This window comes from Eulemur rufifrons, chromosome 15, assembly GCF_041146395.1.
Source record: "Eulemur rufifrons isolate Redbay chromosome 15, OSU_ERuf_1, whole genome shotgun sequence".
Taxonomy (NCBI): Eukaryota; Metazoa; Chordata; class Mammalia; order Primates; family Lemuridae; genus Eulemur; species Eulemur rufifrons.
The window spans coordinates 17,595,709-17,610,277 of NC_090997.1; the positions used below are offsets into that span (position 1 = coordinate 17,595,709).

The window sequence follows — 14,569 nt, forward strand, 5'->3', positions numbered from 1 at the left end:
CTCACATCTAACTGTCCAGGATTAGATCATTAACACTCCATTTCCACATTTTCACTGGGTTAGTCTAATTTACCCATCTCTGTGCCTCCCCACCTTCATTTTTGCCTCTCCTAAGGGAGCAATGGCAGTCAGAGTTATACTCAATGAAAATAGGACTACATGGATATCCCTAAATAGATTCAAATGTTAACAAGCAAAAATTAAACGCCTACCTTCAAGTTTCTAGTTAGGTGTGGAATTGTAAGAGCCGGGGAGAAGATGTTGGTGCTAAACTGTTCTACCAAATTACTGACGCTGGAGAAAATGTTGAAGAGCTGCTTTCCTGAATCACTCAAGGTACTATAAAGTTAAGAATTTTATTTTATTGCTTTGTGGTATTAATCTGTAAAATAATGTCAAACTTGCAGCTGTTTCCCATTTTTTTCCCCTAGAAAAGACTCTAGGAGCATTTGTTAAACATACAGCTTCCCAGCCCCCTCTTGCTAGATACTGATTGAAAAGATTGTGGAGAAGGCCCAGGGAATTTTCCTTTTGATAGTCACTCTAGATGACTTCTAGGGAAATTTAGGTAAAACTGGGCTAGATTATTTCTAAAGTAAATTTGAATTCTAAAATTTTTTAAATGGCAGAAGAGTATGAATTGGCGGCATCGCAGTTGAGGATATAACCTAGGTAAGCAATAGAACTGAAGTTTAGGGATTGTTAATAAAATTTTTTTTGCTTTCAAGATCTTTATTTCTGAAGTTTTTTCAATGGCTCCGTTGGTCATCAAGTTCCTATCTGTTTTAAAATCCAGAGAGCCTGCTGATAACTCAGTGCTACTGTGGAAAATGCAAATAATCAAAGATTGCAACAAATGTAAGATTAGAACTGTTATAATAAGCACTTCGGTGCTTACTATAAGAAGCACTGCATTCAAATGCAGAATGCAATTGAATTTGCCTTTGAGGGCTGAGTTTCTTGAGTAAAGAGATTGCCCTGCAAAATGGTTTTCAAATGTGAATGGCATGTAAATCACCCAGGAGAGACATAGCAAATCAGAATTTTTGAAAATGGAGAACAAGGTCCTGCATTTTTAACAGACACCCTGGATAATCCTATGTATATGAAAATTCAAACAAAAGTGATCTAGAGGGAGTCCTCTAATGCACTATACTATGTTGATTAAATCTGGTTCATCTTGCCCTATGGATTGTGTTTAAACTGTATGTGGTAGGGAAAATCTGAGTAATAATATGGGATCATCTGGCTAAAAAAAAGTACCAAATGGACAATCTAACCCACATTTTCCCCTGTCGAATGCTGACCCTGAAGTGAATTACTGGAATAAGATGGAAAGCTACTTTGCTTTAATAACATGTCTGGCTAACTCTTTTGCCAGAGATAACTAAAAAGGTTTCAGTGACCTTTATAGGATCATAAAAGATGTTAGAGAATAAAAAGAAATGAAAGAAAATATAGTTTTGTTTATTTACCACCCTTCCTCTTTTCTTTGGAGTTTGTGGCTATGTATTGTGTAACCTCAGCTTAGTGTTTAAGTGATTAAATATCCTTCCAAAGTTCCTTCATAAACTCTATCGGTTCATTTCCCTAGTATTTTTACTTCCTTCTAGTCACTCCCCCTCTCCACTCAATACTTGCCCTCTGAATAAACAGCTATTGGAAGAATTTATTCTTTGTTTGTTTATTTGTTTTTAACCAATGTCAGATCTTTCAGTTGGTGCGAAATCATATACAAACAAGTTACGGGGATTTTTTCTCTCAGAATCTAAATATAGAAAGGGTTTTTCCCTCTTAACCTTCTGAACATTCCAGTCATATTCAGGCTACATTCTGGAATAAGGATGTGCAGTCACCTTACGTGAAACCATTTTAACAAACATCACTCTGTATGTGTAAGATGAGCAGCTGCAGACTTTAATGACTAAAGGAACAAGCAAGACCCTTCCAGGATACTCTAGTTCTTGGATTTTCATTTAGGGTGATACATGCTACACATTAATGTAAGCTGTACTCAATTTGGAAGGACCTAGTTATGAGGATATTTGAATGAAGGCCCAGATGGGGTGAGAAAGAAGAAAGTTGCATGATGTTCTAGGCATCGATAAAAGGTGAGTGATTTGGATTAAGATAATGTATAAAGCAGGTAAAATGTAGGTAGGTTCCAGGGCCCTTATAATTAAAAAAGATTCTTTCATTGAAGTCTAACACATACTAGAAAGTGCACACGGTAGAATTATGCAGCTCAATGAATTTTCACAAAGCCACTACTTGTGTAGCATCCACTCTAGTCGGGAAAATCATTACTTCACAAGCCACTCCTTCCCACCCCCAGTGCTCCTTTCCAACTATTGCCTCTTCCTACTCCCCAAAAGTGACCACTATCCTAGTTGCAAAGCTGTAATAGAGTTTTGCCTGATTTTGAATGTAATATAAATTGGATCACATCATAAGTATCTTTTTTGTATCTAGCTTCTTTTGCTCAATATTACGTTTGTGAGATTTGTAGTGATTTCATGTAGCAGCAGTCTATTTATTTTCATTGCTGTTTTGTAATCCACAGTATGACTATGCCACAATTTATTCATTCCACTGTTGGTGGACATCTAGGTTGTTTCCAGCTTTTTGTTTTAATTATGAAAATGCTATGAACATTGGCCTATAGCTCAGCAGTCCTCATTATCCCTATAATTTTCTCCAACCTCTATAAGCACACGTGGCATATAAAAGTTGTTTTGTAGAACAAACATCTTTCTCCATAGAGAAAAAAGTGTGGAAGGCCACATAACAGAATTCCAGTGTTTCTCCAATATTGTTCAGTCACCAAGCATTCAATCAGCTACGTCAGGCTCCATGGGTATAATGAATGAGACATGGTTATGACCCTCAGGGAATGCTATAGACCCTTTCTCTGTAAAATCAGAGATGTAGGTTGTTTTTCTTTTTTTTTTAATTTGAGTCTATATCACCTTCAAATGATATTTAATTTTATTTAGAGTTGAAGGAGTAGGTTATTTTCATATAATAAACTGAACTTAAAAGCAGCTGACCATCAGGATTCTCTGTGGAACTTTTTAAATATGTATGAGCCCTAAATCCACACATAATATTCTGATTCATTCAGCAAGCGTTTGTTTCTGACCTATGTGCCAAGCACCTATCTAGTAGGCCTGTATCAATCCAGTACTTCTCGCTATTGTACTGTAAACAAAAAGTAGGTTTGGGGAGAGTTTTCGTAGGATTTCATACTTTTACCAGTTTTCATGTGCACTGGTGAAATAACAGTAGAAAAGTTTGTATGTGTGTATATTGTGTGTGTGTGTATATATAATGTCCCCTCTCATGACCAGGATTGCACAGTAGAAAAAGAAGTGAAGAGGGTAATATACAACCAAAACAGCTAATAGTGTGGTTGGCTTGTCTCTCTGGGTTTTCTGGCTCAGGTTTATGGAGCAGTGATGAACATAAATCGTGGGAATCCCTTCCAAAAGGAAGTGGTATTGGATTCATGGCCAGACTTCAAAGTTGTCATCACCCGGCGACAGAGAGAGGTACAATTCTGAAGGGAAAAAAAAGGATTGGAAAGAAAGATTTGATAACAGAGATAGTATAACCATAGTAACCATATACATTAGCTTACTACACTACATATTCCAATTAATATTCCAAATTAGTTTCTAATATTCCATATTCCAAATTAGTTTCTAATTGGGCTGGCTTCAGAATATTAAGAATATGGAAAACTTCCAGTCCCAACCTGTTCAATACAGTGTTTCCTTAGCATTTTGTAATCTTTGGAAGCACGAAGCACATGTGGCTGATTTGTAAATACTAGCTTTTCCCCTGGGCAGATGATTCCTTATGACTGATGGCTTTGGTCATGTGGGTAAATGTGGAACAAGATTGAAGAAGACAATGTCCACTCCGTTCTGCCTCTGAGAACAAGCGAGAGCTCAAGTGGTCAAAGAGATGCTGCCCTGATCACATTAGAAAGATTCTGAGAGTTTTGATTCTTGGAGGTGAATCTATTGAGTTATAAACTTTCTGTTTTTATAAATAAATAAATCCTAGAAAAATGTGAAATAGATGTCTTAAAACTTTCCTAATCTCAGAGGAGAGAATCAAGTAGAAGTCACAAAATTTCTCTTTTTTCTCTCACTACAGCATATTAGCCTTATTCCCACTTAGCCATCATTTTATAGGTGGCTAATTTCATTAATGGAAAATTAGCTAGATATGCCCAGCTAATGGTACCTAATCTATCTAAGGTTTGGATTATCCTGAAACATTATTTATGTTTTTATGATTATGTATTCTGTCCTAGGCTGAGACAGATAACCTTGACCATTATTCTAATGCCTATGCTGTGTTCTACAAGGATGTCAGGGCTTACCGACAGCTGTTGGAAAAGCACGATGTTATTAACTGGGACCAAGTTTTTCAAATACAAGGTGAGGTCAAGTGCAAGACATACATTATGCAATCTTTTTTTCCTTCTCTTTATGGTATATATCAGATAGATATAGATAGGTATTTAATATATATGAAATGTATATAGAGTGCTTGAGTGTGCCACTTACCCTTCCAATTTTTCATAATGACTGGGGGTTGATATAGGCCATGAGGTTTCTGTTTATGACTGTTCCAGTGAAATGAGTTCCTTAATCATTTGAGAGGAAAGTAGGGATCTCCGTGTTGGAAATACAAAGTCTAGCAAATTTTTTCAACCATATACAGCTGAAGTCCTATAACAAAAAAAAGCTTCTACCCACTAAGAAAATTTACAAATAATGACTAACACACATTCATAACCTAAAGACTTAGGATGTTGTATAAAATGCATTTGTAAATGCTCGAAAAGACCTTATGGAGGAAGCATTGAATTCTCACCTTTATAGATTTATCCCAGTTATGCTCATTAGAAGTAAGACATGTTTCTACCACTCCCTTAGCCAATTTAGAAAAAAAATTCTCACCAGTATTACTTTAATGTGGAAATGAGGAAATCTCTTCCCTGCTGTGAAAAATCATGGCAGTAATTCAATAGATCTTGGCGCTTCTGGCCTACTATTCTTAAATCACCTCAATCCATCATTATAGAGAAAACATGCCTACTATTGCCATTTTTTTTTTTCAGAAGGCTGAGCTGATAGTTGTGAATCAGTCATAGTTATCCAAATTGACCCAATCATTCTTCCTGAAGCTTTGGTGGAGACAAATGTGAATTACTAGCACCTAATATAGCTGGAGTGGTGAAAGCCACTTATTTAGTTAAAAAGTCTGTTTAGGCATTACCCTTGACTTCTGATGTAATTGTGTGACTGTAGACTTCTGTGGTAATTACTGTAATCTCCTTAGAATATTTTATATCTTCTAAGTCTTCAGTATCTTTGCTATTCTTGATTACAGCATCTAAAAAGATCATGAATCCTCTGTTTCCATAACAGCCCCAAATCATGAAAACTTCAGACCCTGTCTACTGCCCATATAAATGGTCAGTCTTTTATCCTTTGCCACAGCGCAGACTCCAGTCACAGATGCTAGTTGGGCTACTGTAACGCAAGCATTCGACAGCAGAGCTGCTTCGGCACTGGGTGTCCAGAGGGATGGCACACCCTGCACAAAAATGCCTTTGCTGTTTTTCATCTAAAAGCCATTCATAAACCATATCTTATCAGGTTTAACCCACTAACATACCCAGAGGAGGCAAACCTCTTGTGTTTGCCATGTGAGGACAGGAAGTGAAGAAGCACACAGCTACACAGACAGGCCAGGCTCTTCTGCTCAATACTGGTTGCATGGATGAGAGAAGGAATGTCTACTAACCTGAAAGTTTCAGAAACCTACCCACTGGTGACTGATCTCATAAATGTCCTGAGTTCTGGCTTGTCCAATTAGCGACTCCTCCCCTTCTATGGAGGTAGGTGGACAGAGACCAAGCAACACGTGGAAGTTCCTTTCTCTTGTGGGGAAGGAGAAAATCATTCACTAAAAGTGGTAACCTATTCATAGGGTAGGAGGACCTGGTCAACAACACCGGGAAGGGGTAATTAGCAAACTCCAAGACTATGAAAACTACACAGCAAACCACCGGATTTTTTAACAAATAAATTGAAAGAATTAAAACAAGAAGGGTGGGAATTAAAGGAAAATATGTAGATTAAAAGATTTACAAGAAAAAAGGCCAAAATTAAGGACACATGTTTGGATAATAAAACTATAAAGAAAATAAATTATTGCCATAAAATTATGATACTGGTTATTTTTAGTGGAAGAGAATAAATTGTGATTGAGAGAGAGGTAAATAGAAGTGGTGAGTAAATTTCTATTTTGTGGCTTCAGTAGTTAAAATATATAAAAATTAAGTTATGCATTTGTCTTATGCAGTTTTCTATGACACATTTTATAATTTTAAAAGTTTTTTAAAATAAGTGTTAAGCTGACTTTTAAAAATAGTTTATTTGTGTTAGGAACATTGTATGCCTGTATCAAAACATCACATGTACCCTATAAAGATATACAACTATTATGTACTCATAATAATTAAAAAGAAAAAAATTAAAAACATTCTTATATTTCAATTTACAGAAGTTTTAAAAATTAATTGGTTCTATTTAACTTGGGAGAAAGGAATTCTGCTTCAACTACCATCCACACCTTTGGTTGGCACTGCCTAGTTCTTTCTCATAGTCTTCTGAATTCCTTAGATGTAATTCAGTGTTATAATATGGGATGCTAGCCAGAGCACCCATAATTTTAATAGCATTAACTTGAAGACTGCTTATCTTTTCTGAGGCTTAACTCCCTGAGGGAGAAGCCCAGGCTCAGATATCACATTGTGTTCAATACACCTTCCCACTCATGTGTTCTGCAAGTCTCAGGGCCACTGTGAGAAGTCCCTCACCAGAGGGGAGGACACAAGCCATTAGATATGGAAGGAAAAGGGAAAGTCAGTTTCCAGAGAGTTCAATCAATCAAGACACTGACTAAAAAGGACAGAATAGATGGGGATTTGGAAGGGTAGAGACAGGAGTTATACTATTAATATAAGCACAGCTAGAGTGGAGACCACACCATTTTTGTGTACCACTGTGAAGCATTGCCCAGCACAGTGCTTTCTATATAACAAGTATTGAATGAAGATTTATAGGTAAAGTAGTATAGGTATGACAAATAAGTGGGATCTGGATGAGTTAAGTTCAAGATAAATCCCACCAACACTGGGTTTACACCTTACATTCTGTAATGACCATTCTGGCAACAGACTGGAAGAGTCTTTAGTGGGTTTGCCACACCATACAAATCTAAGCTCTTTTACAGTTCTAGCTATATGGTAGGTCATAGACTTTTAGAGCTATAAAACATTCTCACTATCTTCAAGGAGCTTAATATTAGTCTAAGGAGTCAAAAAAAATTAAGACTCCCACAAAATATTCCAAATTCCCATGTGATATTCCCATGAGAAGTTTCCATGAAAGATCATGAGGGGTGGTCACAATGGGCAACACAATGAGAATTTGAAAATTCTCCCAAAATTTGAAAATCAGACACCAACTAGCTTATAATAATTCGTATGTAAATGTATAGTGTTTAGGATAATACAAGGTGGCAAACTGGTGATGTTGATGATACGCACCATAAAAATACTGCCAAAATTTTCCTTTTTGCTTTTTCAGATAAAATACCACATTTTAAATTGTCTTTCTATATACAGGGCTGCAGAGTGAGTTATATGATGTCTCCAAAGCTGTTGCCAACTCAAAGCAGTTGAACGTAAAACTAACTTCCTTCAAGGCCATTCATTTTCCTCCTGTTTCAACTCCTCCAGACGCCAGTTTCCTGTATGTAAATCAAGTTTCTGTATCTGGGGAAGGGCTGACTACTATAGAAGTACAGATAGCAGTAACTGTAGTACTTAGTGTCATTACAGAATGTTTAGACACTTTCGATTTGGGCCATTGAGGTTAAATATGTGTGTGTGTGTGTGTGTGTGTGTGTGAGAAAGAGAGAGAGAGAGTGTGTGTGTGTGTGTGTGTATTCTTTTCCTCCCCCCCGTGCTTGACTGCTCATAATTTCGTTGAAAATAAAATCAGTATCTTTGTCCATAGTTATAAGTGAAATCAGTATAGCTGTATTTTCATAGTATACATAGAAAAAAATCATTCCTTCATGTCCTCCTCTCCCAAATAATTCTAATTAGTCTCTATTGCCTGAGTCCAAAGTTATTGTTTTTGTTGTTTCAGAGCTAAGGGTACATCACTGACTTACGTTGAGCTCTTATGGGCCATGTACTAAATGTTTTAAATACATTACCCCTTTAATCCTTCCACAACCCTTTGAAGTAGGACTATTGTTAAACCCTTTTTTAACAAAGTTGAAGTAATACATAGGAGTAAATTGTAGAGCCAGGAAATAATCCCAAGAAGCCCAACTCCAGGATATAATCTTTCAAAAACATTTATTGGGTTTTAATCTTCATTCTTCTTTTCTCTTACTCTGTAGTGCCTGCTCTGTCATTTACTAATCCTTTCCCTTCAGCTTAACTTTTATAAACCTCAATTGTTTCTTCTCAAAAATTAAGTTATCATTATTAATATTGAGTTAATATTTTCTTTACATGTTTTTTGTAAGAAAATGAAGCAGGATACTTGAAGAGTACCCACCTCAGTGAACGTCAGTTTTCTTCACTTGCACAGTGAATGTTGAATTTTTGAGCAAAACAAGACTAAACCTAATGTACATTTTAAGTCACAGGAATGCAATCTTATCTAATCCATGCCCCTGTATATTCTTTCCACCTCTTGGATTGCTTTGAAGGAAATGTCCCAGATTTTATCCTTAAATATTTTAAGATGTATCTCTAAAAGATTAAGATTCTTTACCCAAAGAAAGCACAATGCTGATATCACTCCTGTGCCAGGGGTCCCCGAGACCACCCACAGGCTCTATGATTCGCTATGTTGACTCACAGGACTCAGCAAATGTAGTCATACTCATGGCTGCAATTGATTACAATGAAAGGACACAAAGCAAAATCAGCAAAGGGAAAAGGCGTATTGGGTAAAGTACAGAGGAAACCAGGCACAGGTTTCCAAGAGTGCTATCCCAGTAGAGTCACACAGGATGTGCTCTGTTTCTCAGCAATGAGGTGTGACAATATAAGTAACATGTTGTCTGCCGGGGAAACTCATAGAAACTCGGTACCCAGAATTTTTACCAGAGGCATCCTCTGCCTAGCACAAACCAAATTCCTAGACTCTTAGAAGGAATGCAGGTGTTCAGCATAAACTACATTGTTGCAGTTTAGTCACAGTAAACCACTTATCTGAGTCCTGGGGGTGGCAGGACCCCTCCCAGATCCAAGTTCCTAGACACACCAGCTAAGGATCCCCTCGCAGTTAGGCCTTTCTAAGGGCAATAGCTCAAGCCTTCTATATTGTGTCTTTTCTGCACAATCCCTTAAAATTTTGTTAGCAATATTTCCTTAAAGTAAAATAACCAGTTAGCAGTCATATTTCTCAAATTTTCATAAGATTTTTAATTCTTTTTATTAATTGTTTTATTTTAATATGTATGGCAGTTGAATTAAAAGTTATAACACAGTCTTGTGGGATTTCGCAATATACGTTTTTAAGTCTGTTTTGAATCAACATCTAAGTAGAATCCATACATTGGGATCGGTTAATATAGCTGAAGTTTCCTTTGACATGTACGTTCCCCTTCATCTTTATTTTTTATGTTTTGTTGAAGAAATTAGACTATTTGTTCTGTAGAGTTTCCCACAGTCTGTTTACTATATTGTATCCCTCAGGCATTACTTAAAATTTCCCTCTGTCCCCAGTCAGGCCTTTTAAAACCGGGTTTAACTTTAATTGATCTTTTTTGCAGGAAGTTAGACAATTTGTTTTTAACACCTAAATTATTACCCAAATTTGTGAACTCTGTTTTGAATATCCTGACCTTCAGATACAAGTTAGCATCTCTAACATAAACTATTCCTGAAACACTTGCCTTGGTAATGTTTTTATTTGCAGCAACATTTCTGCCTGAGGCTTCTTTATCCTTGCTTTAATTTTCAAAAATTGAAAATCTCATTAAGCCAATTATTGTTTTCTTCCCGCCCCGCCTTAGTGGATAGATGACTGGCCCAGTTCCATAGCTGGCAGTAAACTTGGAATGTGAGCTAACACTACAGACAGCTAATAAAAAAATATATATATATATATATACTTCATAAAAATCATAGCAAGAACATTAGCAATCTCTTACCAGTCACTGGAATGGTCTAATGATATTGATAACTTTAAGAATGAGAGCAAATTCTGAGGTGCTGTCAGCCTCATAGGCTTTCCGCGAAGCAATCCATCTCAGTTCTTAGAAATTGTTCCGATTTCATTTTCTTTATCTTAATATCAGGGGCTTTATACGGTCAATTGATAAAAACTTGCATAACATGAAACTAAATATAGTGAAGGCTAGTGGCCTATAAAAATACTGCTAGTGGAGAAGTTGGAGGTAGAGAATATTTAACCTAGAGAAGAGCAGGCCTAGGGGACAGTCTGGAAGAACTAACGTTGCCAAAGCATGTACGTATGCCTGGCAAATTAAGAAACTTATGTTTCTTTTCTGGCCGTGGGTATGTAAGATAGAAATTCTATGTTAAAACATTTATTTTACTGAGAAGTAAATATTAGGGATCCAAGAATCTGGACTTACCCAAGGCCTCACAGAAGATTTCAGCAGAGTCAGGACTTAATAAGAGCAATTCTGAGATCTTTTTTACAGAAAGACAGTGTTATAAGAAAAACTTTATTAGCCAGGCATGGTGGTATACACTTGTAGCTCTAGCTACTTGGAAGGCTGAGGCAGGAGGATCATTTGAGCACAGGAGTTTGAGGTTATGGTTAGCTATGATCATGCCACTGCACTTTAGCCTAGGCAACAGAATGAAATTGTGTCTCTGAAAAAAAAAGAAAAATTTCAGGTAAATTTAGCAGAGTTTATTTGAGCAAAGAATGGCTCGTGAATCAGGTAGAGGTTCAGAACTCCACCCAGCAGTGTACACAGCAAGCTTTTACAGGCTAGACACAGATGCAAAGTACAGAAATCACCTGATGGGCAACAGCTAGATGCCTGCCTTATCTTGGCATGGTCTGAGCACTTAGCTGCCTATGAGTGGCTGAAACTCAGCTGTTTGTTTTACTCCTAGGAAGTTTGTTTACATACTAAGTTAGAGTGCAGTTCAATACATAGGGACTTGAGGTATGGAGGCAGCCTGAGGGTGAATTTAAGTTGATTTAATAACAGAAACGCTTTCCTTAATCTGTACTGAGGACAAAAACAGGTGGACATAAAATTAGAAGGAAGGACTTAAATTAGATAATAAGTGTTTTGTGTTATCAGAGATGAAACCCTGAAAGATGCTTGTAAGTGCGAAATGGCCTATTTTAACTCACTGACAATGTCAGGCACTGGCTCAGAGATGGTTTCTCGGTTTGAATCAGTATGGAAAGAGAACTAGCTACTTGCAGTCACATGATTCTGAGCTCCTGTTTCTCGTGTCATTTCTTCTAGGAAAGGGCCTTCCCCACGACTCACCTACCTGAGTGTCACAGACGCTGATCTACTCAACCGGACTTGGTCTCGGGGTGGCAATGAACAATGTCTCCGGTACATCGCCAACCTCATCTACTGCTTCCCCAGTGTGTGTGTCCGTGATGACAAGGGAAACCCAATCTCCTGGTCTATCACAGACCAGTTTTCCACCATGTGCCATGGCTACACCCTGCCAGAGCATCGCAGGAAAGGTTATAGCCAGCTGGTGGCCCTCACGCTGGCTAGGAAGTTGCAAAGCCGGGGATTCCCTTCTCAGGGAAATGTCCTGGATGACAACACGGCATCTATAAGTCTCCTGAAGAGACTCCATGTTGAATTCTTACCTTGTCGTTTTCATAGGCTTATTCTCACCCCTGCGACTTTCTCTGGCCAGCCTCCCCTCTAGCCCAGTGAAACTCGGGGAATTTTCTTACTTTTCCTGAACATACACACACTCTGGCTGCCAATGAGGGGAGAATTAAAACTGGAATCAGGAGAATCTTGGGTTGTTGAAAAAGGCTTGGAGAAGACATAGAGGATCAACCTGAGAAGCCTTAACTCTTCCCATCTCAGGTTTCTACAGAAATAACCATAGGGGTCAGGGGTGTCTGTGGCTGAGAACAGAAGATTGTCTTCCTTTAGGATCCACTGCAGGGGAATGGGTTCCAAAGCCAGCAGTTCTTAGCATACTAGCAGGAATTACTGCATGAGAACAAAAGATTGAACACAAGACCATGTGGCTACTGCTTTATTACTGCTGCTTGGGCTCTGCTCTGTATTCTCACAACCACACCAATTCCCTCCTGCCATAACATTCCCCTGTCCCCTGCTCACCAACCTGTGTTCCTACCACCTCTGCCTCAAGTCCTCTGTACAGTATCCTGCTTTTTTACCTTTAATTACTTGCTCACCACTTCTGCTTAGGACTCTAGCCTATAGTTCTCCCCTGGGAATGTTCAAATGCAATGGTTCTCACATTTTAGTATTGATCAGAAGAACCTGGAGGGCTGGTTGTAACATAGGATGCTGGACTCCTCCTCCACAGTTCCTGATTCAGTAAATATGGGGTAGGGCCTAAGAATTTGCATTTCTAACAAGGTCCCACTGTTCAGTTGCCTTGGCTGGATGAAGATATGGGCATTTTAATGCTATAAACTGATGGTTGTCAGTATAGGACTAGACCATACCTATAATCTATTTCAGCCCCCTTATTTGTAATCTTTCTCATGTGAAACTAAGATTCATATATAGATGTGTATGTGGGTATGCAAATTACGTGTGAGCATATATACCTATATATATATTCCACTCATACCTTCTATGTGATGTGTATACTCATACAATTTTGATAAGATAATAAACTTTAACTCATTACACATGAAAGCTTGAGGACTAGAGAAAATAACTTCTCCAAGATTATATTCTGTGTAATCAGTGTAGGAGGCCAAGCCAAAATGCTGTCATTTTGATTTCAATCTATTCTCACTAAATCATGTATCTAAGCATTTAAAGAAAATTTAAATGCTTGAATAATTAAAATAATACTTTTATTATTTTATGCTTGTCATTTATTTTTAATCTGAGTTCCAATTGCTTGTGTGTGTGTGTGTGTGTGTGTGTGTGTCTTTCAAGGGCAGTAAAGAAAGAAAGAACATCGCCAGTTGTGTTTTCTGAAGCAGGCACAAAAACAATGGCCAGATTTGTCTAATCTGTATAAAATCGACTTAGCCATATAGAAAATATTGGTTTTTTATCCCCATGGAGGTCATAAAATCATGACAACAAAGAGAAGGGAAAATCCACATTTTGGATATTTATTCTGAGAAAAGCAAACAAACTGGATAATACTATAAAACACATTTTAATAAAAAAGAAGACTCCTTTAGAGTAAATATGTGCTTAGGTCATCCTGAGCCCATGGTTACCTGGAAACTTATCCTTGGTACCAGACAGAAGAACACCAAGTAACTGGAGTTTATAAACCTCTTGGGAGAATATGATCTAGTTTCTGCCCTAGGGATGCTCATTATCTTTAGCATTGATTAAGTGTGGATTGCTCCTGCCTTATATACGGCAATATTAGTATAGCCTATTTTCTTCCTAATGATAATTTGCCTGTCACTTAACATTGGACTATATGCTGATAATTGTACCAAATACTAGATATGTAATATATAACTTAATCCTTGTGAAGGATAAGTTATTGTCTTATTGTGGGAATTCTGGCTTAGAGGTATTATGACTCACCAAAAGTTGTGCAGGCTTTAAGTGGCCAAGTCATGATCAGAACCTGGGTTTGTTGGATTCCAAAGCCTGTACTACTAGACATTATGCTAATTGGCCCCTTAAGCATCTTGGAACACTGAAAATGGATAGTCCTTTATCTCATTGCTTTCTGAATTTTCCACCTCCACCCCAACAACGGACCCCATATTTTGAAAGGTTTTTACCTTTTTTTCTTACTTTCTCTTGCAACTAATCACGTTGGGTATGACTGCTCAAATTTCAATTCTGTCTCTGACCCTTATAAGGAATATGCAGAGAAATGTCTGGAGTAAGGAGAGAAGGACAAGAAGAAAAGAGAGACTCAAGAAGTAGGAAGGGCTTGATCTATATAGGGCCTTATTTGCTTTGCTAATTTAAGGAAATTCTTCAATGTAGTATATAAACCAGTAAAGAGTTTTGAGCAGAGCATTAATCTGTTTGGAAATTAGTTGGGAGTCTACGGTCTAAGCCAAAGTTGACGGTAGCTTGGATTTGAATGCTGGCAATGATGATAGTGACACGTGAACAGTTGCTTGAGCTATGTAGGAGGAAAAGTTGTCAGGAGTTAGAAATTTAGTGGCTGTAGGGTATGGTGAGAGAGAAATGTCAAGCATGACTCCTAGGCTTCTATGTTGGGAAACCCATAGCTGATAGTACTTTTCACTGAGATCAGAAACACTGGAACAGTGCCAGGTCTGGAGCAATCGAG

General features: G+C 37.7%; 1 protein-coding gene across 1 annotated transcript; it reads left to right on the forward strand.

The window, feature by feature from the left end:
• The first annotated feature begins 258 nt into the window (after positions 1–258).
• GLYATL3 (glycine-N-acyltransferase like 3) lies at positions 259–12,001 on the forward strand. Its single transcript, XM_069488946.1, has 5 exons — positions 259–336; positions 3,444–3,551; positions 4,325–4,451; positions 7,715–7,841; positions 11,575–12,001. The coding sequence occupies exons 1-5, from the start codon at positions 259–261 to the stop codon at positions 11,999–12,001; spliced, it is 867 nt and encodes a 288-aa protein (XP_069345047.1).
• Positions 12,002–14,569: the final 2,568 nt, after the last annotated feature.